The following is a 27,326-nucleotide window of genomic DNA, read 5'->3' on the forward strand; positions in this document are numbered from 1 at the left end:
CCCTTGGTCCTCGGGGCACCCTTTCCAATGAGCCAGCTGATGCACAGCCCCCCTGGGGCCACTTCCCCACTGATGCTCTCTCCCCTCATTGGAAGACTTATTCTCTGGTGGCCACAGGGTGGAGGCTGCACACTGTTCTCTGTCTTCAGCACCTAACAAAGGACAGACTACACTAAGTTCACAGTAGACAGTGGAGGCTAATTGAGGAACAGGGTTGCTTTTGATTGGGGGATTTAGAGCCTTTGCAGCAAGCAGGTTATGTTTACCTTTAGAATGCCTTGACTAATTCATGCCGGTTTCCTATTACTTATAGACTTAGTAACAAGGATAACAGAAATAATTAAAATTCCCCGATAGTCCTGACCGGTTTGGCTCAGCTGTCAGAGTGTCCGCCCGCAGACTAATGAGTTATGGGTTTGATTCCAGTTAAGGGCACGTACCTGGGTTGCAGTTTGTCCCCAGCCCTGTTCCCTTACATCAATGTTCCTCCCTCCCTCCCTACCTGAAGATAAATAGAAAAAATATGCTTGGGTGAGGATTAAAACAAATAAATAAGCAAACCAACCAACACACAAAATTCTCTGATAATTCCTTTTTTTCTTTTTTTTTTATCCTCACCCGAGGACATTTTTCCATTTTTTGGTCAGATAGAGCGGGAGGGAGAGAGAGGAAGAGAGAGAGAAACATCGATGTGAAGGGACACATCGAGTGGCTGCCACCCGCATGACCAACCAGGGCCGGGGACAAACTGCAACCGAGGTACATGCCCTTAGCGGGAACCGAACCCGGGTCTCTCTGTACCGCAGGCCGACGCTCTAACCGCTGAGCTAAACCGGCCAGGGCTCTTTTTTTCTTTTTTGCATGCATTTCAAACATTTACCAGAAGAGCTAGCTAATAAGTAGCAGAATGCATGGGCTTGCATTTCATTTTCTCCCTAGGCCCCATTTACATTGAGCTACAGTTATAGAAGGAATGGTGCAGGGACTAGGAGGTGGGCAGCAGCCATGCTCAGTATTTGAGCCCCTTAGTTGCTAGTGATGTGCTAATGTTAGGACGCCTTGATAATCCGCAGCCCGGATTATGAAGCCCTGAGTTGGCAACATTTCTGATCTTGCTTCTGTTAATATCTAGCCAGGATTCCTGAATAGAGCATTTTCAGTTGGCAAGTTTAAAAAGTCCATTCCTAAGTGTGTGGAGCCTCCTCTTGCTTAATTAAAAGAAGCAACTAATAAGCATCTTCTAAATATTTAAAGCCTAGGCTAGAAAATGACATAAATGCTTTTTAAAATTTGAAATCTGATCTTTTTAAACCTTACTAACTGGAGGAACAAGTACCAATGAGATAATTTTATAACATAGCTGTTCCCCTAATGAAGACTTGTATTAATAGCAACATTAATGTTTGTTCTATGAAATGTCTTAGATTGGTCATAAATGCTAGTGATTAATACATGTTTGCTTATTCAGTTGATAAAGTTTCTTAACCCCATTTTTTTCCTAGAATTTTTCTTTCTGAGTATTCTTGAAAGGTTTGAGATTTTTTACTCCTGTAAAAAAGTAATGCATAAGGAAAGTGTGTCTTTGTTGAGTTTTTTTTCTTATTAAATATGTGCAGATGTGGTTTTCAGTGCTGATGGACAGAGTGAAGCCAGGGGCAGTAAGAAAGCAAATATGGGCCATCAGGCCAGGGTGGGTTGGTTCGGCCTGAAAGGGAAAAGGCTGGAAGGGTCCCCAAGATCCCGTTTTATCTAGAAGCTCAGCTGCGTGCTGCAAGGGAGCAGAAGGGCGTTGGGGGCCAAAGCCTTACTTTGGAACAGAGCAGTCGTGACTGCTCATCTTTGGAAACCTAAGTAGACAGGTAAACCGAGGCAAGCTGCTGCAGTGGGCAGTGATGGAACCCGTGATGGACATCTGAGAACCCCCGGTGCTGGCTAACAAACATCAGTCCATTCTGGTCGGATTGAGCTTTTTCTCCTGAAACAGGATCTCCATCCTCAGATTTGGTTGCCCGGGTCCCGTGAACTCACCGTGGCTGATTCCTTGACCATCTCAGCTCTGTTGCTGTCTAGTGACGGTCTGTCAGCTGCCTTAGCTTAGCTGTCTTGATGTATTGTTTCCTGGGACCCGTTTCTGGTTCCCAGGTGACCTGGAAAACCAATTTATATTGATCTATTAAGAATTCATCTTGGAACTCAAATTGTATTTTCCCCTGGAAACATTGTTATAAATTGTTTAAACTTCAAAAGTGATTGTGGGAAACCTGTTTAATCCATAACAAAGCGAAAATTGGGCAGATTTGCAGTAAACCACAGCACATGCCCATCACTGGATTACTAATTATATAAACTGACAAGGAAGAGCATTAACATTTTGTAGTAAGTAGGCCTCGAAGTGGAAGAGTGGCTTTAAAAGTCTGGGGGGGCATCAGGCATGATCAGGCATCTGTTGGCCTGCACCTGGAATGGAGAGGCAGTGAGAGACAGGTCGAGAAGGAGGGAGGAGCCCTTGACTTGGCTTCTGAGAGACCCAGCCTGAGACAGGAGGAGGGGTGTGGCCTGTTCTTTGTGATCTTGACCTGGAAGACAGGAAGCAGGAGGGAGGAGACGGGCCAGCAAGACCTGTGTGCACACGTGGCGTGGCCAGCATACCGGAACTGTCTCCGTGCAGGTCATCCTTTCCAGAAGACTTAGTAATGTTTCTCCAGGAATGACTCATGGTCCGTGTACTTAATATTTTTCATCAAAGAAAATTTCACTTAAGAATTGCTATTTATGATGAACAAAATAGACCCAGAGACATAGAAGTAGAATTCAGACTGACAAACCTTGGGGGGGGGGGGCGGAGATAAGCCATTGAATTTATATGCGTGTATGTATAACCGATGAACAGAGACAACAATGCTGCGGGGGGGGGGGGGGGGGGGGGGGAGGGGCGGGGATCCGGAGGAGGGTGGCAATGGGGGAAAAAGGAGAAACATCTGTAACAAAAATAAACTAATTAAAAAAATTAAATAAAATATTGAGAGAAAAAAAGAATTGCTATTTAAAACTGTTCATTGAGTTTTTTAAACTCCTAAATCTGTATCAAATTTGCTCTTTTGTATACAGGTATTTTACTAAGGATAAAGTAAGAAATGTATTTTACACCACCTTCAAATAGTCTTGATTGGATTTCTATGTGGCGTTTACTAGAATTCACCCATGCTAAAGAATGATGACATGTGCCCTGGCCGGTTTGGCTCAGCAGTTAGAGCGTTGGCCTGCAGTCCAGAGAGACCCAGGTTCGGTTCCCGCGAAGGCCACGTACCTCTGTTGCAGTTTGTCCCTGGCCCTGGTTCGGTCGTGCAGATGGCAGCCACTCAATATGTCCCTTTCACATCGATGTTTCTCTCTCTCCCCCTTCCACTCTATCTGAACAAAAAAATGGAAAAATTTCCTCAGGTGAGGATAAAAAAAAAAAAAAAAGAACGATGACATGTGACTTCTAATGATCATGATAAAGGATCAACTAACTGCAGGCCTCCTCTCCAAATTGTTCTAATAGGGTGACAAGTTGATCTCTAAGGCAGTGTTTCCCTAAATATGTCACGTGAACAGGTCTGCTGGTCACCTAAGTTTGCGGAATGTGTTAAACAGGTTTCATTACTGCAGGACTTGACAGACCTGTAGCATCTTTGTGTGTGTTGAAGAATTACTGGGGTGGGGGGGAGTATGGTCAGCATTTATGCAACTAACTCAACCATGGCCTCTTCCTGAGGCATCTCGGGCACTAGTGTTCCATGGGACACACGTTGGGAAATGCTGCTCCAGGTGTCCCCCTAACTCCTTACTGTAGCAAAAGTGTAATTTAGAGGAAAAAAAGAATAAGCCTGGCCGGTGTCGCTCAGTGGTTGAGCGTCGACCCATGCACCAAGAGGTCGCCGGTTCGATTCCTGGTCAGGACACATGCCCAGGTTGTGGGCCAGATCCCCAGTGGGGGGCATGCAGGAGGCTGCCAATTGATGTTCTCTCTCATTGATGTTCCTATCTCTCTCTTCCTCTCCCTTTCTCTCTCTCAAATTAATAAAGAAAAAAAAGTTACGATGACCTAAAATACTGCCTCTCTGAGATAATACTTTGGTGTGTCTCTAGATTTTTTTCCTTGTAAAATTTATGTACCTAGAGTTTTAAACAAAATGAATTTATTTTATACAGAGTGTTTTATAATGTTCTCAGTGTCATTCATATACATGCTTCCCGGGTATGGTGGGTATAATAATGCTTTGGAGGGATATGGTAGGATCTGTGGGGTTCCCAGACTGTTCAGTGTCAGGACTCCTGTACTCTCAAAAGTTATTAAGGACCACAGAGAGCTTGTGTTTATGTGGGGGGCTGGATTAGAAATTGAACGGAGACCCCATTAAAATAGCAGTGATAAACCCATTAGATGGTAACAACATACTTTTAATGAAAAGTAGCTACAGTTTCCAAAATAGAAAACAATTTAGTAGCAAGCCTGGCATTGTTTTACATTCCTGATCATCCCTTTAACGTGGGTTTAGGAGAAGACAGCAGGATGCTGTCAGTCTGTTGCTATGTTGTTTGGTTGAAGGAGATGAAGAAAATTCAGCCTTACACAGATACATAGCTGGAAAAGGGGGGGCTCTGTGGACCCCCTGAAAAGGTCTTGGGGACCTCTAGGAGTCCTCAGACATATTCTGATAACTGCTGCTATTGGTCAGTGGTTGATGTCACAAGACAGTTGGGGGCTGCATCACCTGTGATTTTTTTTTTTTTTTTTTTTTTTTTTTGTGGTACATGCCCCTAGAGGGAACTGAACCTGGGACTCTCTGGTCCGCAGGCCGACCCTCAGCCGCTGAGCCAAACTGGCCAGGGCATCACCTGTGATTTTGCTTCTAAATGATAGCTGAAGTAGCAAAGGAAAGCTTGCAAATTATTTAATTAAAAAAAAGAAGAAGAAGAAACGAGCCTGGCCGGTGTGGCTCAGTGGATTGAGCTTCGTCCCATGGACTGAGAGGTCCCGGTTTGATTCCTGGTCATGGCACATGCCCAGGTTTCAGGGGGTGTGCAGGAGGCAGCTGATCAGTGTTTCTCACATCGATGTTTCTCTCTCTCTCCCTCTCTACAAAAATTAAAATAAAAAAGAAATTAGAGTTAATTGAACTGCTTCCTATAGCCACGTCTGTCGTTTACACTGTCACTTGCTTTCTTGAGTGAGAAGACAGGCGTGGAACAGCGTGGGTGGACCTGGAGAGTATCATGCTAAGTGAAATAAGCCAGTAAGAGAAAGACAAATACCATATGATCTCACTTACATGTGGAATCTAATGAACAAAATAGAAACAGAGGCATGGATACATGGAACAGACTGACAGGTCTCAGGGGGAGGGGTGCGGCTGGATAAAGAGGTGAAGGGATTAGCCAGAGAACATATGCATAATGCACAGAGACAAACAACAGGGTGGTAATGGTGGGGGAGGGGGGTGCTGGGTGGAGGTGGGCAAATAGGAGAGGATGGGGACATCTGTAATAGTGTCAACTATACAAACGTTAAAGAAAAAAAAAGGCATAGAGATAAGAGCCCTTCGAGACCTGGATTTGCCCATAGTGCACAGCACACCTCTGCCGCATGGGTGAGGGGCCCAGGACGCGGGCCTGCAGCACCTCCCTGCGTGTCTGGATTATTACTTTCAGTTTTCTCTTTAATTTTATTAAAGGACACATTCTTAATGGGGGAGAAGACAGGAATAGATGAGAGTGTAAGTACACATTAAAATCGGGTTTATTCGGGTTCTTTGGTAGTAGACTCTTCCCGTATTAGTATTTTCTGTAGCATGAAATCTAGAAAAAAAAATCACAATATGGCCCTTTCGAGACCTTTAAATGGCTGTTTTCATTGTAAAAGCACTTTTTATAACTACCACAGTAAGAGAAACCTGTACTTACTGCCGTTTGCTTTCTTTTCCTGAAAAATCATTGGGCGTTTTCTCAGAATCTGGAATAAGTCATGCATGGGCTTGCACCTGCCCTTTAACTCTGGGTGGGGAATGGTGGTGGTTTTGCATTGTTCTTGTTTACCTGTGATCTAGTTCTTGGCTGGACTCTATCCCACAACTCCAGTTTCCCCTTGCGAGGTCATCTAACCCTTTCTCTCCTTTTATGTAAAGTTCTGTCTGTGCTTTTAAAATCTGGCAATTTGGCCTGGCTGGTGTGGCTCAGTGGTTGAGCATCAACCCATGCATCAAGAGGTCCTGGTTCGATTCCCAGTCAGGGCACATGCCCAGGTTGTGGGCCTGATCCCCAGTGGGGGGCATGCAGGAGGCAGCCATTTGATGTTTTCTCTCATTGATGTTTCTATCTCTTTCCTTTCCTCTCTCCCTAAAATCAATAAAGAAAAAAACATTTATTTTTTAAGGAGCAGAAATTTAAAAAATCTGCCTTTTTTTCTTCCCACTTAAATAATCTCAAGTATCATTGCATTAGAATATTAAGTACTTTTAAATCCCTAAACTTCAAAAGTCTGTCAATCTATCTTTAAAAAATCAGCTTCTGAATTATACAGCTAGAGTTCTAGAAATGAATGATATTTTAGATATCATGTGGCTCAATACGCCCATTTACCAAAGAGAGACAATTGGTGTTGTCAGTACGATATTTTTGTAGCTCAGAATATGAAAAGTAGGAATATAGTAGAGATGGGCTTAGAGTGTCTTTAACCCTGTGTCTTTCTGTAATAATATTTAGAAACTGTAACTTTGAGTGACTTGTTACAAACATTTTGTGTGTTGTTGAGTCAGGAAAGATTATAAAATTGCAGAGGAGTTTTAAAAGTTCTGGAGAAAGTATACCTTGTATTAACAAAGTTAACATTCTTTTGAATCTTGTAGCACTTTTTATGGGAATGTCTCAGAAGTTTGCACACTGTGTTCAGATCACAGCTTTGGATTGAACAAGAGCTATAGAAATATCTAGTGCAGCTTTTGGTGTTTCCTCTCTTCAGCGAGCACTGGCCTTGGTTTCCTCTCTACTGTGACTTCTTCTGTGCCCAAGCTCATCCAGTCAGGGAAGCCCTTGTTGGACGGCAGCCTTCATTGTCAGGACCTCTGCCTCTGGGAGTGTAGTGGAATGGTTAAGAACATGGACTCTGGAACTAAACTGTTGGGGATCAAACCAGCTCTGCTGTTCACTTGCATTGTGCTGTCAAAAAGGCTACTTAATCTCTCTGTGCCTCAGTTTCTTTATCTGTAAGAGGAGGATGTTAGTGCCTATCTCATAGGGTTGTTAGGAGTATTAAACCAAAATTTTTTTAAATCCTCACCCTAGAACATTTTTTCCATTTATCTTCAGATAGAGTGGGAGAGAGGAAACATTCATGTGAGAGAGACACATTGATTGGTTGCCTCCCTCTCACCCCTTACTGGGGATCAAGCCCACAACTTGGGCGTGTGCCCTTTACTGGGAATTGAACTGGCAACTGTTTAGTACACAGGGTGACGCCCAACCATAGCAGCCAGGGCAAAATGAACATAGCTTTTAAAAATTTTAATAAACTTTATTTTTTAAAGCAGTTTTAAGTTCAAAGAAAAATTGAGGGAAAAGTACAGTTTCCATGTACCCTGGTCCCCACTATACCGCAGTGGTATGTTCATTACTCCTTCCTTGACAGTGTCACCTCCCGAAGCCCAAGTTTACATTAGTGTTGTACAGTCTCTGTGATTGGACAGATGCATGATGTGTGTCCACCACTGGAGTAGTTTTACTGCCGTAAATCTCTTCTGTGTCCTGTCTGACCATCCTCCCTCCCCTCCGCCCCCGGCAGCCACCGACCCTGCTACTGTCTCTGGATTCGCAGTGTTTCATGTAGCTGGAATTACACAGTATGGAGCCTCTTGATATTGTCTTTTTTTTTTTTTTCCCTTTATCCTCGCCTGAAGACATTTTTGCATTTTTGTCTCAGATAGAGAGGGAGGGAGAGAGGGAAGAAGAGAGAGAGAAACATCAGTGTGAGAGAGATACATCGACTGGTTGCCACCCACACGACCCCAACTGAGGCCCGGGACAAACTGCAACCGAGGTACATGCCCTTAGCGGGAACCGAACCCGGGTCTCTCTGGTCCGTGGGCTAATGCTCTAACCGCTGAGCCAAACTGGCCAGGACATTGATATTGTCTTTTGCAGAGCAGAAGTTTTTAATTTTAATCAAGTTCAGCTTCTTTCTTTCTTTCTTTCTTTCTTTCTTTCTTTCTTTCTTTCTTTCTTTCTTTCTTTCTTTCTTTCTTTCTTTCATGGATCGTGTGCCTTTGGTGTTGTATCTAAAAGTCATCACCTTATCCATAGTCATCTAGGTTTTCTCCTATGTTATCTTCTAGGAGATTCATAGTTTTGCATTTTACATTTAGATATGTGATTTATTTTGAGTTGATTTCGGTGAAGGATGTAAGGTTTGTGTCAAGATTCATTCACCACCATGTGGCTGTTGTTCAGCTCCATTTGTTGAAAAGACTTTGCTCCGTTGGGTTCCCTTTGCTCCTTTGCCCAGGACCGGTCGACTGTAATGTGTGGGTCTGTCCTGGGCTCTGTTCTGTTCCACTGACCTGTTTGCTCTCTCACCCTTGGCTCGCTGTCTTGATTTCTGTGGCTTTATAGAAGTTTTGTTGTTGTCCTTCAACATTGAGTTGGCTGCTCTGGGTCTTATGCCTGTGATTCCAAAGTCTGCCAGCCCGCTTTCTTTCTCCTCGTGTGCCGTGTGCAGATACCACCTTCCGGGCGGGCAGAGGGTCTGACAGAGGTCCACGCGCAGGAGCAGCGTGGGAGTGGCCTGCGCCAGCTCCCCAGCCGCAGCCTCTCGGCGGCCTCCTCAGCCGATGCAGTCTAACCGAGGCCCAGGCCCTGCGCACGTTGGTGTGGAGCCACGGGCGCACCTCGGACTGGGTGCTTCCTCCTAGCGCTCGACAGGTGTCGTCAGGCACTTGGTCTCGCTGCGCACAGCCCTTCTGCCAAGTGGTTTGAGTCCTGACCCCACATCCCGTCCATCCATGTCATCCTCAGATTTGATGTGAAGAGAGCCGTCCAAGTGTGAGCCTTCAGAAGGTCACAAGAAACGTCCGGGTTTCCGGGTTCATTGTTCAGTGGCCTTTTGGGGTGCTCATTAAACCTATTGAAGTCCGCCTGTCTTTGTTTTCATCCAGTTTCCATTTCCCTGGCTTGTTCTCAGTCACAAGGAGATGAGGGCGACCTCGTCAGGTGCCTTGCCCAGAGACCAGACCCTGTTTCCAGCCTCCCACGAGCCGGCAGTCAGGTTTCAGTCAGGGTGCTGGACCCCTCATAAATCACAGCTGCTCCTACCCCGCCTCCCCGCCTTCCTCTCCTTCCTGATGACTCTGCAAAGAAAACGTTTGGGTACTTTGTTCTTGTGAAAATGTCTCCAACTCTTGGTGATTTCTTTTCCTTCTCTAAAGGCACCAAAACCAATGTAGACTTTTGTCCACAGTGACACTCATTGAAGGAGACTTTAACACGTCCTTCTTCCCAGCTAGAACCAGGTGTCTGTGCTGGGCACGTTTCTTAAGGAGCAACCATCGTGTAGGGGGGCAATTCTGTCTGCACATTGTCTCAGGGCTCTGGGTTCAAAACACCCAGCATCACTTAGGGAAGTATGTCCTTTTCTTCTTCTTGTCCTCCCAGCCCGACCCTCGTTCCCTTGTCAACATGGGATCTGCTCTCTTTAATATGAACGTGCTTCTTGAGAGACTCAATGGCAAGGTAACAGAGAGCCGTTCCATTTTATGTTTATTTCAAAAACGTTACAACCTTGCCCTGGCCAGTTTGGCTCAGCGGTTAGAGCGTTGGCCTGCGGTCCGGAGAGACCCGGGTTCGGTTCCCGCTAAGGGCATGTACCTCGGTTGCACTTTGTCCCCGGCCCTGGTTGGTCGTGCTGGTGGCAGCCACTCGATGTGTCCCTTTCACATCGATGTTTCTCTCTCTCTCTTCCTCTCTCTCCCTCCCACTCTATCTGTACAAAAAATGGAAAAATGTCCTCAGGTGAGGATTAAAAAAAAACAACAACAACATAAAAACGTTACAACCTTATTTTATCAGTAACATAGGAACTCTGTGTAAAAAGCATTTGTCTTGCTATCATTAATGTTGTAAGAATGTAACTCATAAAGAAACAAAAAATAGGGTAGCAAGGACGGCGTGTTGATTTTTCTGACCAGCATCATGATTTATTGGACAGGTCTAGTCAGCACGTGGCAGTACTTGGTAACAGCTGTTCAGAACTTGGCATTGGTAGAGAATGTCCGCAGATCTCAAATGCTGTGCGCCCTTTTCTGAACCACACGAGATAAAGTTTTCCATTGTGGTGAAGGTCAGGAGACCGAAAGCACACGCAGAGCTTGGGAATTACCACTGGACTATTATGTTACGATTCAGGACAGCGCCCTGTCCTATTTTAATTCAGGACAAATGTGATGATGATAAAGAAAAGGGCAGACCTAGCCTGTATTTTCTGATAACATTGCAAAATAGGAAATTTCAGGAAACCGTGGCATGCGCTTTTTTGCATAACTGGATTTCTGATCAACTTGCATTGTAAGAGTTAACTGATAAGTAGGCTCCTACAAATCAACAAGGTGAAACGCTCCATCATGGTTTGGTGGTGGAATTGTTCCTGTCATGCTATATATTTCATTCTGTAGGACGTTGCAGAAAAACTCAGGTACTCTGAATAATATCCAAGCATACAAGATATGAACTGAGAGGTGTTAAAGGACTTCTCCATTCCAAAAATATTTGTCTTCATCAGCTTGCAGGGTGCTGGGGTTTCTTTTCTTATTTTCTACTTTTATAGTATATCATTGAAGGTCTTTGCAAAATGCAAGTTGGGTACCTTAGGTCATTATCACTCTTGAGCACCCAGCTCACACTAGTTTCTCAGAAGAGCTGACCAGTCGTGGCTGGGTTGGGAGGGGCTGGAAGGTGGAGCAGGTGGGTTTGATGTGGTGCAGGGGCTGCAAGGTGGGCAGTCGTGCACTCTGGGCGACGCTCCGGGGACCTGTTAGCAGCATGCACAGAGGACAGCAGAGTGAAGATCAAGTTTGCAGTTTTGCATCGTGTAGCCTGTGAGCAATTCTAGACATTACATCGCAGTTTTGAGTCAGTATCTTAGAAGAGGGAAACCAGAAACAGCCCCACTCTGCCAGTAGCTCTGTGGGGTGGTTGGAGATGGAGGGGGTGGGGGCACATAGAAGGCAAGGAAGCAATGAAGAGAGCGATAGTGAAAACTGCCCGTTTCTCTTTCCGAGAACTCTCCAAATGCCTCTGTTCGTGAGCCTCCTGACACATTCATTGTTGGCGAAGGTCTCAGAACTAAAGAAGGTTCCGTTCCCACTTGCCCAGCTCCAGGGCAGCCTGACCGACCCAGACTCCAGGGTTCAGCCTAGGAGGTGTAGTTGAGGGAAAGTGTCCAGAACACTCTGCCCTGCTTCCCAGGAACAGACCACAGCTGTTGAATGGGGATGCATCGAGGCTCGCTCTTGGCCCTCTCTGGTTTGGTCTTCCCTCGTCTGTTAGGATACCAACGTTAATAAGTGACCTTTCTCTAGTTTCCCACCTCTCCTTACTACAGAGACAAACATCTGAACGAGGAACACACATTCTCCCAGCTCCGTCCCTTTCTCTCCTCACCCCCCTTATTACTCCTCACAAAACTGAGTTCTGAAGGCTGGCTCCTGACTATTCCACCTGAGGGAACAGAGAAACCCTCAGAGGACCCTCGGGACCTGACCTGTGCCCATCCACATTGGTCAGAGAAGATCCCCATCTTCCTGGGGATGTTGGCCTGCAAACACCATCTTTATGCATCACTCTGGGGTGTTGTGGGATTCAGGCTAAGTGCCTTCTCTGTTTCCAGGGATACTGTAGCCAAGAGCAGGGCTCCAGACCCTAGGGCTCAGAGGTGTCCCTGGCCAGGGAGCAAGGCTTGCTGCAGGATATTCATTACTGGGACCTGAGAGAAATCCTGTGACCCAGGAGCACTTCCACCTGGACCCCTCCCAGCATGACCGCTGAGCCCTCGGGGAGACCCCTGGGACCTGACTTCCAGGACTCTTTCCTGCCCACCTCGCTGTCACCGTGTGGAACATCTAGAAGAGCCATGCAGGAGCTTTTGCCCTTGAAAATCTTGTAGCTGGACGTGAGGTTCCCACACCAGTGACTGTCAGGCACGTTTGTGACATCAGGTGGCTCTCAGTTGATATGGGAGCTTCGCGAAGTTCAGGAGACTGAAGTAAATAAGGAGTACCAAAGTCACTGAGGCGCCGGTGATGTTTGGGGTTGGTGCCCGGCCTGTTAATTTTGTGGCGTAATGCCTTTAAAAATTTTTTTTTCTTTATTGATTTTAGAGAGAGGAAGGGGGAGAGAGAGAGGAACATCGATGAGCGAGAACATCAGTTGGCTGCCTCCTGCATGGCCCCCACTGAGGATCGGGCCCACAACCTGGGCATGTGCCCTGACTGGGAATCGAACCAGCGACCTCTTGATGCATGGGTCGACGCTCAACCACTGAGCCACACCGGCTGGGGTATATGGGGTAACTCTTAATAGTGAGTAAAACAATTTGATTAGAAAAGTAATTGACTTCGGCATTTCATGCTAGTGAAATGTTTTTATTTGCTTACTAGAAAAGCTTTACAAGATGATACTAAGTTGCTTTGAAAATTAAATAACTTTTTTTTTTTATCCTCAGCTGAGGACATTTTTCCATTTTTTTGTTCAGATGGAGCGGGAGGGAGGGAGGGAGAGAGAGAGAGAGAGAGAGAAACATCTTTGTGAAAGGGACACATTGAGTGGCTGCCACCCACACGACCCAACCAGGGCCGGGGACAAACTGCAACCGAGGTACATGCCCTTAGCGGGAACCGAACCTGGGTCTCTCTGGACCGCAGGCTGACACTCTAACCGCTGAGCCAAACCGGCCAGAGCTAAATAATAACTTTTAATAAAAACCTGAGTGGTAGAAAAATGAGATAATGGGTAACTGAAGGGTAGCCTTTTTTTTTTTTTGTTAATCCTCACCTGAGGATATTTTTCCATTGACTTTTTTTGGACAGAGTTGAAGGGAGGAAGGAGAAAGCGAGAGGGTTGCCTCCTGAACAAACCCCACTGGGGCCAGGGATCAAACCTGCAACCCAGGTACATGCCCTTGACTGGGAATGGAACCCTCAACCCTTCGGTCTTTAAGCCGACACTCTTAACTGCTGAGCCAAACCGGCCAGGGCAAGGGTAGCAAATGTAAGCATATGAGAAAACATTTGTTGGAGACGTCTTTTAAAATTTCATATTTTTCATGACAGTACTGAGTAAAATGTGCTCACCATCCTTGATGGCCGAGGATCAGGTCTCGGACTGGAGACGGCTGGAGTAGGTCTGCACGGACCCTGCCCTCCGCGGAACACTCCTGGGACTTGTTTGAAGAAGGGACTCCTTGTAGTATCGTCTCCATCCGTCCCCCGCCAGCCAGCATCTATCTGTCTATGCAGCTTCCTTTTCATCTTGCTCATAACAGTGCAGCAGGGATGTTCAATAACGTAACCTGAGCGGTGTCACAGACACCCATCTGGGAAGTTCGTAACTGGGGGAGGAGCATGGAAAGCAACCCTCTTGGAAGTTCCTTATTTTTGTGTTCTCAGTAAAAGCACTGTGTTTGTCTTTTCCCCTGCACCTCTCCCTTTTATTCAAGCCACTCTCTCACCTCAGCCCCAGATTGTCCTCTGTGTTACCCTGAACCTCTCTGTGTCACTGGCCTTGACAGCCTCTCAGAATGCAGCAGCAGGGTTGCACCTGACTTGTGTTTCCTCCCTGGTCTGTTTCCCGGGGAACTGAGAAGATGTTGCTGCAAAACACCATGAAATACAAGTAAAATCTGAGAACCACGGCATGAAAGGAACCTAGCTTTCCAACCTGATTCCAGTTCCATTGTGCTAGATGAAGATGCCAGGTGTCCGAGGATCAGCTGGAGGCTTCACTGTGGGAAACAGCGGTTCTTCCCTGGACTGCTTTCCGCGGGTGTGAGGCCCTCAAGCCTCCTGCCCGGTATTTTGTGTTTTCTTGTTTTTTTCCTTCGGAGAGGATTCATGGCTTGCTTTTTTTTTTTTAATCCTCACCTCAGGATATTTTCCCATTTATCTTCAGATAAAGTGGAAGGGAGGAGGGGGGGGGGAGATGGGGGGAGAGAGGGAGAGAGAGAGAGAGAGAGAAACATCAACGTGAGAGAGACACATCAACTGGTTGCCTCCCGAAGGACCCGACCAGGGCCGGGGACAGAACTGCAACTAAGGTACATGCACTTGGCCGGAATCGAACCCGCGACGTACTGGTCCGCGGGCCGATGCTCTAACTGCTGAGCCAAACCAGCCAGGGCCATGGCTTTCTTAAGGTTCTCCAAAGAGCCCATGAAACAGTAATGAACTTTGCTGGAGAAGATCCTGCCACTTCAGGACCTCCGATTATTTGTCTTTCAGGTCAGGGGATGCTATATTTAAGGCAGATTTAATATCAGAAACATTAATTTCACTTTAATCCTAATTTTTTTTTTCAAATCTTTATTGTTGGATGTAAAATGTATTACAGATGTTCCACATTTTTCCCCCATTGACCCCCTCCTCCCCACTCCCACCCCCTCCCACCTTTTCCCACACTATTGTCTGTGTCCATTGGTTATGCATATAAGTTCTTTGGTTTATTTCTTCCCACCCCCCCAACCCCTTTCCCTTTGAGGTTTGTCAGTCTAGCAATGAATGTGTGCTTCTTAATCCCTTCACCTTTTTCACCCATTCCCCCAACCCCCTTCCCAACTGGCAACCAACAAAATGTTCTCTGTATCTATGAGAATGTTTCTGTTCTTCCTGTTCATTTTGTTTGTAGATTCCATTGTTGGTAGATATGTATTCATTGCCATTTTGTTTGTTCATACATTTTATCTTTTTCTTCAAAAAGACCCTTCATCATTTCATATAATAACGGTTTGGTAGTGATGAACTCCTTTAACTTTTTCTTGGTTGGGAAAGTTTTATATGTCCATCGATTCTAAATGACAGCTTTGCAGGATAGAGTAATTTTGGTTGTAGGTTCTTGCTTTTCATCACTCTGGATATTTCTTGCCACTCCCTTCTGGCCTGCAAAGTTTCTTTTGAGAAATCAGCTGACAGCCTAATGGGAACTCCCTTGTAGGTAACTAACTGCCTTTCTCTTGCTGCTTTTAAGGTTCTCTCTTTGTCTTGAACCTTTTGCATTTTGATGATGATGTGTCTTGGTGTGGGCCTCTTGGGGTTCATCTTGTTTGGGACTCTCTGTGCTTCCTGGACTTGTATGTCTGTATCCTTCACCAAGTTAGGAAAGTTTTCTGCCATTATTGTTTCAAACAGGTTTTCGATTTCTTGTTCTCTCTCTTCTCCTTCCGGCACCCCCAAGATGCGAATGTTAGCACGCTTGAAGTTGTCCCAGAGGCTCTTTACACTGTCCTCATTATTTTGGATTCTTTTTTCTTTTTGCTGTTCTGATTGGGGATTTTTTGCTTCCTTATGTTTCAAATCGATGGTTTGCTCCTTGGATTTACATATTCTATTATTGAAGCTGTGTAAATTATTCTTTATTTCAGTTAATGCCTCCTTCAATTCTAACTGTGTATCCATGATTTCTAACTGGTCCTTTTTTATGCTCTTGAGGCCCTCCTTAAGTTCACTGAGGTTCTCACTAAGTTTATTGAGCATCCTTATAAGCAGTATTTTGAACTCAGTATCTGTTAGGTTGCTTATCTCCCTTTCGCTTAGTTCTTTTATTGGGGTTTTGTTCTGTTCTTTCATTTGGGACCTGTTTCTTTGTATCCTCATTTTGGCTGCCTCTCTGTGTTTGTTTCTGTGTATTACTTAATGAGAGGTATGGGGCTCGCCGAGACCCGATGTTGCTCCTTTGAAAGAATTTAGGGAAAACCTGAAGCAGGATCCAAGACCGACCAATCCTATGGTTAAGCAAGTGGCAACAGCTTGGGTGGGCTTGAAAGTTGTGTGGGGCGGGGCGGGGCCTCAGGGAGTCAGTGGGGCGGGGCCTCAGGGAGTCAGCAGGGCGCGGCTACCAGTGTGAGCCAGGTTGCTGGAGGCCCAGATATGGCTTCTGTCTGCCGCCCCCGGGAAGGGCTCACCAAAGGAACAAAGACCTCTTACAGCACGTTTGTCCCCAAGGAAGCCCCCTCTCCAGCCCTCGCTCCAGTGCCAAACAGCTCAGTTCTTCCCTGTATGACTCTGGTGCCCCTCGAGCTGCCTCCCCTCCAAGCTTAGAGGGAGAGAGTCCGATAAGTTCGTGAGCAGGGCCCTTTAAGGAGCTGCCTGGGGCTTCAGCTTCCCTGAGCCTCAGTTTCCGCTGTTTTTTCCAGCCAGAAGTTTTGGGGACTCTCTTCCTGGCACTGGAACCCTGAGCGGGGCACCTGGTGTGGGACGGGGACCCCCCCTCAGTCCTCAGGAAGGACCTTCCCAGCCGCGGGAGCCTCCTGATTTTTATCCGCCACACGTGGGTGTGGGACCAGCCCGTCTCGCCGCCGCGCCGCCGCCACCCCTCGCGCCACCGCCCCTCCTACCAGTCTGGATGTAGCTGCTTTTTTAAATTCCGTAGTTGTAGGACTTCCATTCAGCTTGATTTCAGGCGGTTTGGAATGACGGTTGTTCTGTAGCTTAGTTGTAACTTTGATGTGGTTGTGGGAGGACGGATACCGCGTTTACCTACGCCGCCATCTTGACCGGAAGTCTAATCCTAATTTTTAAAAGCACCTTTGAGATCATCACACCCTGATTTCTCAAAAATAGCATAGTGACTGTTGCTGTCTGCCTAACCGTGTGGCTGAATCTTTGGGAGGCCAGGCTCCGTGGTAGCAGAAGCAGCACACGGCACCCGGGAGTCGTTGGCGCTCAGTGTGTTGTGTTTGATGCTGACTGTGTAAAACGGTATATTCAAGTCAGTTGAATTTTTAGGTCAAAACAATTGAAATATATTGAGGGGACAGAATTTTTAAATGACAATCTCAATAAAGCTGTTAAAGAGTTGTCAGTAAAATACTATAAAGTCAAATCTTAATGTATAAAAAGAATTTTACCTGGCCAGTTTGGCTCAGCGGTTGGAGCATCGGCCTGCGGACCAGAGAATCCCAGGTTCAGTTCCCACTAGGGACATGTATCAAAGAAAAAAAAAAAGAAAGAAGAAGAATTTTACGCCATCACCAAATAGGATTTATTCCATGTGCACAAGGCTGTTTTAGCATTCAAAAGTCAATTAAATACGTAACTCACCATATCGTATTTAAAAAAGAGTCACATGGTCATATCAATTAATGCAGAAATAGCATTTGACAAAATCTAACACCCATTCATGATGGAAAACTCTCAGCAAGTTAGGGAGAAAGGGGAACTTGGTAAAGAACATCTATAAAGAAACCTGTGTAATAGACATAATGTGAAAAGGGGAAAGTTGTAGAAACCACTAAAACATTGTTCTTTAAGGGTGATGAAATGGTTTAGAGTTTTTCTTTCATAGCAGTAGAATTCAGGATGGAATATACCAAAATAATGTGGTAAGTATGAATCCTGATCGGATGTTTGATGACATTAAATAATTGTGAATATTTTAGATGATAGTACCATTATGGTTAGTTTTAAAGGGAGTCATTATCTTTTAGAGCTGTATTTTGAAGTATTGAGGGGGTGAAGTTATGTCTGGGATTGGTTTAAAAATCATTGAAACTGGTGGTCGGAATGGGAGTAAGTCAAATAGGACTGGTTTTATGCTAACAACTGTAGTGGTTGAGTCCTGAGTACTGTTCTTTTTACTTTTGTATTTTACATAATATAAAAAGATAAAATTACTTGATATAAAACTTGTGTGTTCACACCCATTGGGTGGCTACTGTCAAAACCCAGAAAATAACAGGTGTTGGCAAGGCTGGGGGAAATCAGGACCCTTGTGCTCTGTTGGTGGGAATATAAAAACGGCGCAGCCATTGTGGAAGACAATATTGGTGGTTCCCCAGGGATTAAACCTGGAATTACCGAGGGATCCAGAAAGTCCACTTCTGGGTTCGTACCCAGAATTGTTGAAAACAGGGAAGCAAACAGGTATTTGTGTCCCCTTGGTCATGACAACATTATTAACAATAGCCAAAATGTGGCAGCACCCAAGTACCCTCAACAGGTGAATGGATGAACAAGATGTGGTCCATACATACAGTGGGTGATCGTTCAGCCTCAGGGTGGCACTTGCAGGAAGACACTCTGCTAAGTGAAGTGAGTGGTCATCAAGGGACAAATGTCCACTTACCAGCTGTGGCTGATTCAGAGTTTCTTTTTTTTTCTTTTTCTTTTTTTTTTTAATCCTCACCCGAGGACATTTTTCCATTTTTTGTTCAGGTAGAGTGGGAGGGAGAGAGAGAACCAGAGAGAGAGAGAGAGAGAGAAACATCGATGTGAAGGGACACATCGAGTGGCTGCCACCCGCACGACTGACCAGAGCCGGGGACAAACTGCAACCGAGGTACATGCCCTTAGCGGGAACCGAACCCGGGTCTCTCAGGACCGCAGGCCGATGCTTTAACCGCTGAGCCAAACCGGCCAGGGCCAGAGTTTCTTTTCTTGTTAAAAAAAAAAAAAAACGCCAGGTGTTTTTGTTTGCTTGCCTTTTGTTTTAGACTGAAGAGTATCAGTGTGTAGTACTGCTTCTCTCTTCTGAATAGAGGGGATAAAACAAGCCTCTCCAGGGACTGAGCCTAGAGGGACTTCTGTTAGCAGTAGGTTATATTTAGGAAGGTGCTCGTGGGGAGGCCGTCCTGGGAATGCCTCTGAGTCTCTCGAGCTCTGGTCGTTCTACCCTTGTTATTTTTCTAAAACATGGCTCCTGCTTAAGGTGAACTTACCAGCTCACGTTTGTTGAGTGCCTGTGTGGCAGGCATAGAGTGGGCTCTTCACTCCCATTCCCGACTTACGATGTAGAAGTAGGCACAGGTGGTCAAAGAAGCTGGCCGCAGTCAGGATGAGTGAGAAGCGGTTTGTGGATTAACTGCGTTCCTGCCTTTTTTTTACCAGACCCCTCTGTTTAAACTTTCAACAGCTCCTGACAGAATAGAGGGAGCCACTGGCACAGCAGAGAAGGGGTGCTCGCCCTGCTGCCCGAAACCACAGCTCAAGCCCCTCTCCGTGTGCCTCCTCGTACGTCACTTATCCCGCTCGCTAGTCCCAGAATGAGCCACAGCCTTCCCACCTTTGACCTTACTAGTAATTTTATTCAGTGTAAAATACTCCTCACAAGGACATTCCTTTTAAAGATGTCCTTCGGAGGTGTCACCTTGTGCTTCTGGTGGTCCCCTGAGTTGATCTCGGACACTTCCGGCTCCCTCCCAGACGCATGCTAGTGTTGCATTCCCCACCCTGGAGGGTTTGGTTGGGGCCATCTGACTAGTTCTGGCCCACGAGTTAGGAGGTGTTTCTTCTGGGTGGGTGGTCCAGCTCCTATGAGGAGACCCTCCAGAATGCTCTTGCTGTCCCCCTGGAAAGGGGCGTGGCTACATTGAGATGGAGGCTGCGTGGTCGGTCTTACTGGTCTTTGCTGACTGTTGATGTTCCCAACACTGAGTGAGTTCCCTTCCCTAGTATGTTTTAATATGTTTTTATTGATTTTTGAGTGAGGAGGGGAGAAGGAGAGAGAGAGAGAAACATCGATTGGCTGCCTTCTGCACACCCCACACCAGGCATTGAGCCCAGGCATGTGCCCTGACCAGAAATTGAACTGGCAACCCTTTGGTTCACAGGATGATACCCAACCAACTGAGCCACACCAGCCAGGGCTGGAGATTTTATATTTATATCATTTAAGGCACTGTTCTATGCATATTGCCTTTAACAAGGAGTCTGATAACATTACATTCTGCTCCTTCAGTAAGTCAAGAGCTGGATTTTAATATCAAAGCCTGATTATTTGCAGCACTAATCAAAGGCACTTACCGCCACCTAGTGTCAGTGTTTCTTAATTGCAGGTTCTTTTGATGGACCAAGGTTAGCCTTTGAATCTGCAAGAGAAACATGTTAACGTTATCTAAGATTTATCAGTGAAATGCCTGCAGTCTCTTAAAACATATAGCTGTCATTGTTTATTATTATGTCGTTATTGGGCTGATATGACCAACGTAAATGTTCTGGAATGAGAAGGGGCACACATCAAATTTGTTTTTGGAAAAAGTGATTTTTTCTTTGTAAACAAATTTATCAGACAGGAACGCTGGTGCAGAGTTGATGTCAGGGCTGCACACAGGCTTTGCCCAGAATCTGTGACTTGTGTGACCCAGACAAGGTGCCAACCTCTCTTTTGCCCACAGAGTTGGGGTGTACTAGGAAGGTATAGATTTTTATATTTAAAATCAACCCTGAACTTGACTATGGTATACTTTTCACTTTTTTTTTGGTTAATAATCCCAAGGATATTGGTTGTCTCCCACACATGCTCCAGCGGAGGCCGGGGATTGAACCTGTAACCCTTGACTCGGAATCAAACCCGAGACCCTTAGGTCCAGGGGCTGATGCTCTAACCACTGAGCCAAACAGACCAGGGCTTCGCTTTGATTTTTTAATTACTGGCAATTTCATAGCCACAAAAACTAGCCATGTCTGAGAGTAACAGGCGTACACCCCAGACACAGCCTATGGTTACAGAAGGTCTGGTCGCCAGACCTTCCCTGGCTCAATGGATACTGCGCCATGCGAAACTGCGTTGGCTTTTTATTGTCTCAGAGGTGAAGAAATGAGTCAGGTAAAGACTTCCAGCGTGGGTGACCAGTTCCTAGAGTTCTGGTCGGTAGTCGCGCTCTGTCTGTGGGTTCTTTGGGGATGATTACAGAAACATCAGTCACTTGTTTCCATAAATATTTAATAGTGCCAATTGAATGTGATAAAATATTAAAAATATCATTTATTAAATATTTAGAAGTTCAGTCTTTGGAACTGGCCAGCTCTCTTCATTCTGCTGCCAGCCTAAAGGAGCAATTTAGAACATTTGAATGATAAAATTAGAATACTGGGGAGAAAGAAAAGAACTGGGGATATCGCTATGACATTATCTTTTTACTTGAAGTATTAGTCCTTTTCAGCTGCAGGTCTTTCCATTGGAGTAGCAGAAATGCACATTTTATGCTACTACCTTTTGATGTTTTCTGCTGTCTTATGTTTTCGGCAGTTTGCCTAGTATTTTCCCTTCTTATTGCATTAGATAAATTCATTTAAAGTATAAGGAGTTTTATGGACTCATATATTGAAATAATCTTCCGCTTCATTTGCTATGCTTATAGTTTTATTAACACAACCTTAAATATGAAAACAAATTGGAATTGATGCTTGCTCTTAGTGGCACATTACTAACAGTAAATTGAATGAGTAGCTTCTGCGTTTGGAAAGGAGAGGTTAGTGACAAACAGTGGAGGTTCAGAGGCCTCTTCACAATGGCCCGTGTACCTGAGTCACACCTGTAGCCCAGGCAGCGTTCCAGCCTGCCGCGAGGAGCTCGCTGGAGAAGGTGGGAGTTGCAGCCATTAGGAGAAGCATCCAGCCTGGCTGCAGAGTAAGGTTATGTTCAGGGGACCTTCCCCGAGTGAAGGCTGCAGCAAACTCGGGGCCCACACACAGCACTGCGGCAGCAAGCCCGCCGCCGTCCCAGAGTGCTCCTGAAGGAGAGGGCAGGTGCACCACAGCCTTCGGAACGCCCTTCTTTACCAGGTCTCTTGTCCCAGGGGCTGCTTTAGTGTGGGGAGATGTTCTCCAAAGGCACTTTAAGTTCCAGCCTTTATGGTCGGGGTGGGCGTTGTGGTCGGTCCTGCATGATCTCAGCACAGCTCACCTTCAGGGCTGGCTGCCCGTGGACTGCCAGATTCTGTCGTCTCTGCTTGGAGCAAAACACCAACTCATACCTGGTTCTCCGTTCTCAGCACCAAAACTAACTTCTTTAGGAGACTTTACAAACCAGAATACTGATTTTTTTTTTTTAATCCTCATTCGAGGATATTTTTGTTTATCTTCAGATGGGGGGGGGGCAGAGAGAAACATTGATGTGAGAGAGACACATCAACTGGTTGCCTCCCGCATGACCTGACCAGGGCGGGGGACCAAACCACACCTGAGATACATGCCCTTGACTGGAATCGAACCCACGAGTTATTGGTCCCTGGGCCAACACTCTAACCACTGAACCAAACCAGCCAGGGCTAGGACACTGATTTTATTTGTACTATATAAGGTTCCTTACACACTCATTCATTGGCCAAATACTTTCTGAGTGATGAGATGTTAATTAGCAGACAACAGAAGGTCACCCCGTCCTGGAATCTGTTTTTGTCCACATCCGAGTGGAGGAGGAGAAGGTGACTATACAACAGCACCTTGTGGCATCTCCCGTGTCTGACGTGGTCTTCAGCCTGTCACGCGTGACGGGTTTGATTGCACAGCAGTCTGTGAGGTGGGTACGATTCCTGTCTCACTTTACGGATGAGGAAACAGGCCCATGGAGGCAGCCAGGTAACCTGCCCGAGGTCCCAGGCTGGCTCCTTTGCCCTCTCCGGCCCGGGTGGCGATGAGCAGAAGAGGCGGCGGCAGTAGGCCCAGGTGGCAGGCGCTGTCGTAGTTGGACTGGAAACACTTGAACAGACACCTGACGTGAGGCGACAAGTCCCCGAGACCCTGAGGGGACTGAAGAGGCTGGAGCCTCATGCTGTGAGGACGCGAGCCTGCTGTCCTTGCTTCCCTGGCGCTCGGAGCGCGGCCGGGGGCTGAGAACGGGCCGCTCCTGCGCACCGGGCGGGCGGCGGGAAGGCTCCCGGACGAGACTGCTGCTCTCCTGAGGAAATGTTGTTTTAAAAGCGGAATTTTCAGCCCTGGCCGGTTTGGCTCAGCAGTTAGAGCTTTGGGCTGCGGACCAAAGAGTCTCAGGTTCGATTTCGATCAAGGGCACAAACCTCAGTTGCAGTTTGTCCCCGGCCCTGGTCGGGTTGTGTGGGAGGCAGCCAGGGGAAAGTCTCTCACATGGATGGTTCTCTTTCCCCCTCCCACTCCATCTGAAAAGAAAACAAAACACGTAGTTTTCCTAAAAAGGTTATTTATGTTAACTTACAATGGGTTTGTTTTTTTAAATGAATTAATATTAAATTTTATCTTTGTTTTCATTTTCAATACAGTAAATACTGATAGGTAGGTAGGTAGGTAGATTAGATTAGACAGATACAGCCCACATAAACAAAAACTCTGTCTCTCTCTGTTCCTCTCTCTCCCTCCCACTCTACCTGAACAAAGAATGGAAAAATGTCCTCGGGTGAGGATAAAAAAAACAAACAAACAAACAAACAAAAAAAACCCCAAAAACTCTGAGGGTCCTCAGTACCTTTTTGGTGTGGCCGGTTATGAGCGCACCAGTTTGAGGACGCGGCTCAGAGCAGATGTGTCCGGCTGCCGCGCGAAGCCCTAACACAGGAGTGAGGATGCGCTTGGTCCCTTGGCTCTTGTAGGCAATAGTCCAGGTGAGCCCGAGAAGTGGCTGCGGCCGCCTTTTGTGTGTGTGCAGAGTTTTAAATGCGGTAAATGTGTGTGACAGTTTCCCGTCGTAACCATCTTAAGTGTACAGTTCAGCCGTGTCAAGTGTATTCATTCGTATTGTTATGCAACCCATTCCCAAAACTCTTCTCATCTTGCAAAACAGACACTCTGTACCCATTAAACTAGTCCTGTGGGTGTGAAGCGACCTTGAAAGTGAAGGCAGAGAGTTTGCCGTAGCTTTGGGCTCGGCTATGGCTGCACGGTGTCTGATGGATGCGCCCTCCATTGGCGAGCTGGCCACGAGCCCGGTGCTCCTCACTGCGCCTCGCTGGGAGGTGCAGGCGAGGCCCAGGTGCTTCTCAGCACCACGTCCTGTCGGTTCGTGACAGTCATCACCTGTGACAGAAAAGTAGTGTCTCCTCAGAGGGGCATTGCATCAGACATAGGAAAGTGTTTAATTTAGCTTTAGATGCTTCTGGATTGATTTGCACTCACGGGAAAGAGTCTGGGTAGTTCATTCACCAAATAGGCACAACCTACTTGGGTTGAGAATAATGTTCCGTACCCTTCCTTTTCACTGGGTCAGCTAAACTGAGAGGTTCTGTGGTTCATACGTGTCCTGAGGTGTAATGTGAGCTGGTGACCATCAGGGCGAGAGTAGAGAGAATGAAAAAGTTCCAGCCGTGAGGTGGAGCCCAAAAGGTGCCGGCGGAGCTAGTGCTCAGGGAGGGAGTGGTGCTATGACCAGACAAGGCCGGCGCAGGCCGGACGGGCGACCAGAGCTGACGAGGGATAGTACCAGCTAAGCACCTGCCGGAACAGCGCAGTGCTCACCTTAGAAACAAAGGGAGCGTTACAGTGCCCAGTCTGGAAGGAACACATCCCTGCTCCACTTATGGCCCAGCCTTGGGGGTGGGGCCTGGCTTACCAACGAGGAGATGAAGACTGAGAGTCAGCTAATCGCGCTCAAGGTGACACAGGGAATAAAGTCAGAGGGGGGCTGGAATCTGACCCCAAATCAGCTTCCAAAGTGGGTTATTCTTAAACACTGTTTTCAGTCAAGTATTTTAGGAAATTTGCATTTTGTTGTTTTATATCAATACCTTAGGTTTGTAATTTTATATTCATAAGTCTTATCTAGTTTGTATCTCTGCTTTACATTTTTGTTTGTAATGGTAATTTTAAATAAGTACTATTGTAATAAAGAAATAACATTTTTCTTTTCACTTTTCTGTGCTAGACTGAAAACAGTTTGAGGTTGTCTACTGCCCATCAGTCTTTTTTCTCTTAATTTCTAAAGCAGAATCTAGTTTCTTCCTGGGCTCATAGTTTCTCCATTACTTGCTCTAGAATTTAGAATTTCATCCCATTTGGGTCTTGATACCAAACTCTGCAACAAAAAATACAAGTATATAGCCCTGGCCGGTTTGGCTCAGCAGTTAGAGCGTTGGCCCGCGGTCCAGAGAGACCTGGGTTCAGTTCCCGTTAAGGGCACGTACCTCAGTTGCAGTTTGTCCCCGGCCCTGGTTGGGTTGTGCAGATAGCAGCCACTCGATGTGTCCCTTTCACGTTGATGTTTCTCTCTCTCTCTCTCTCTTTTCCTCTCTCTCCCGCCCACTCTTATCTGAATAAAAATGGAAAAGTGTCCTTGGGTGAGGATAAAAAAACAAAACAAACAAAAAATACAGGTATTGCTTTCCAGACTGGTGAGAGTGTTCTTATTGCAAAAATAGATGTATGTCTTCAAAGCAGTTGAGTTTAACCTGCCTGCTGTGGCTCAGTTGGTTGGGCTATGTCCCGTGCACCAAAAGGTTGCTGGTCAGGGCACATGACTGGGTTGTAGGCTCGATCCCCAGTAGGGGGCGTGCAGGAGGCAGCCTGTTGATGTTCTGCTCTCACATCAGTGTTTCTCTCTTCCTCTCCCTTTCTCTCTTTCGAAAAACCAATTTATGAAAATCTTTTAAAAATGAAATAATCATTCTAACCTGCTGTATTTCCTTTCTGTTTTCAAACACAGCTAACAAGCACAAGCCGTGGCTCGAGCCTACCTATCATGGCATAGTGACGGAAAATGACAACGCAGTGCTCCTTGACCCCCCGCTGATTGCCCTGGACAAAGACGCCCCTCTTCGGTTCGCAGGTATGAGCCTGGTTCTATTTGCTCTCGATACGCCTGGACCGGGTGGGATGCTGCAGGAATGTTTCTCTCCCTTTCTCGAAGTGTTTTGATGACTAAGGGTGGTTTGCGGCTCCTGAGGCGCCATACTTTTTTCTGGTTAATTTTAATAGTTGGGACACCTGACCAAAAAAAGCCTGTAGTTTTGCTTGAAAAGCAAAGTATTTCATTGCATCATTATGTTGCTTGTCTTGATGTTATCAGACAGATAACACCTAGGCCGGTGTGTCTGAAAAAAATCGTGCGAACAGCGCGCCTGAGGATCGTGTTTAAAATGCAGATTCGACAGGCAAGGATCTGGGTGATCGTAGCTGGGGTCTTCCTGGACGACCTTGGTTTCAGTGACCTGAACAGACTAATTTGAAAATGTCGAGCAATCTTTTTAGAGGAGTCCTTTGGCTTAGATTTCACTTTCAATACATTTTTAAAGTGGAGGTATTTCATAAGATTGTAACCTGACTATAGCGACAAATCTGGGATTGCTGGGGATTTGCTGCTTTGCTGACATTTAATAGCACTTTGCACATCAGAGCGGTTCTTGCTTGAGTTGTATCCATAGTAACTCCCCTGACTGGTGGAGAATTGTGCCATGTCACCCTTTCCTTGCCTTGAGTCACAGTCGACTTGTGAAGTTGGTTGTTAAAGAGTAGTTGTTGCACCATATTTTTTCAGGACAAAATTTCTCGCGTTAGTGTGTGCTGTTTGCTTGGGGACCAATGAGAAAAATTCCATTAACTTGCATAGATCAGATGGTACCTTAATTTTACTGTGTGTAAACTGAGGGAAACGGATGGGTTTCATGCCATTTTTGGAAAAATAACCTGAGAACCAGCTTGTGCTGTTCGAGTCAGCAATGGGCACAGACCTTTCCAGTAGTTTTGCTTGTTTATTGGTTTTTATTTTAGTTTTTAACCCTCACCCGAGGATTTGTATTTTTTTTCCCATTTATCTTCAGATAGAGTGGGAGAGAGAGAGACAGAGACAGAGGGAGAAACATCGATGTGGGAAAGACACATGGATTGGGTTGCCTCCCGCTTGACCCCAACCAGGGCTGGGGACCAAACCGCAAGCAAGGTATGTGCCCTTGACTAGAATTGAACCCGTGACTCTTTGGTCCATGGGCTGACGCTCTAACTGCTGAGCCAATCCAGCCAGGGCTGTTTATTGGTTTTTAGAGGGAAATCCGATCAGATAGACAGGAGAGGAAGCTCCCAATGCCATGAATGCACACGGTATTTGTCTAGTAGCTGAGGTGATTCTCCTGTCTATTCCCTCCTTCCCCTGAATTTGAAATAATTTTTAGCATTGCATATCGGTGTCCTCTGGGACTAATAGATTTTTGAGTGTGTGTCTGCGCAGGGACACACAGCCCCTGCAGGCCATGTTCAGTTACATATATGTTCCTCTTTGGGGGAGTGATGGTCAGTCTCTGGAAACCACTCTAACCGGATTATCTAGCTTATGTTTCTGAGCGGGCTTACACATTCCTGGCATTTCCTGCATTCTGAGAAGTGATTGCAGTCGGGAGCTCTGTATTGACTCTCTCC

General features: G+C 46.1%; 1 protein-coding gene across 1 annotated transcript in view; it reads left to right on the forward strand.

Moving 5' to 3' along the window:
• Positions 1-27,326, forward strand: part of CLSTN1 (calsyntenin 1) — a 66,650-nt gene that overhangs the window by 9,095 nt on the left and 30,229 nt on the right. Inside the window, exon 2 of the mRNA XM_036256845.1 lies at positions 25,621-25,743. Within this exon, the coding sequence (XP_036112738.1) occupies positions 25,621-25,743 (123 nt within the window). The remainder of the gene's footprint in view (positions 1-25,620; positions 25,744-27,326) is intronic.

Source organism: Molossus molossus, unplaced genomic scaffold (genome assembly GCF_014108415.1).
Source record: "Molossus molossus isolate mMolMol1 unplaced genomic scaffold, mMolMol1.p scaffold_m16_p_12, whole genome shotgun sequence".
NCBI lineage: Eukaryota > Metazoa > Chordata > Mammalia > Chiroptera > Molossidae > Molossus > Molossus molossus.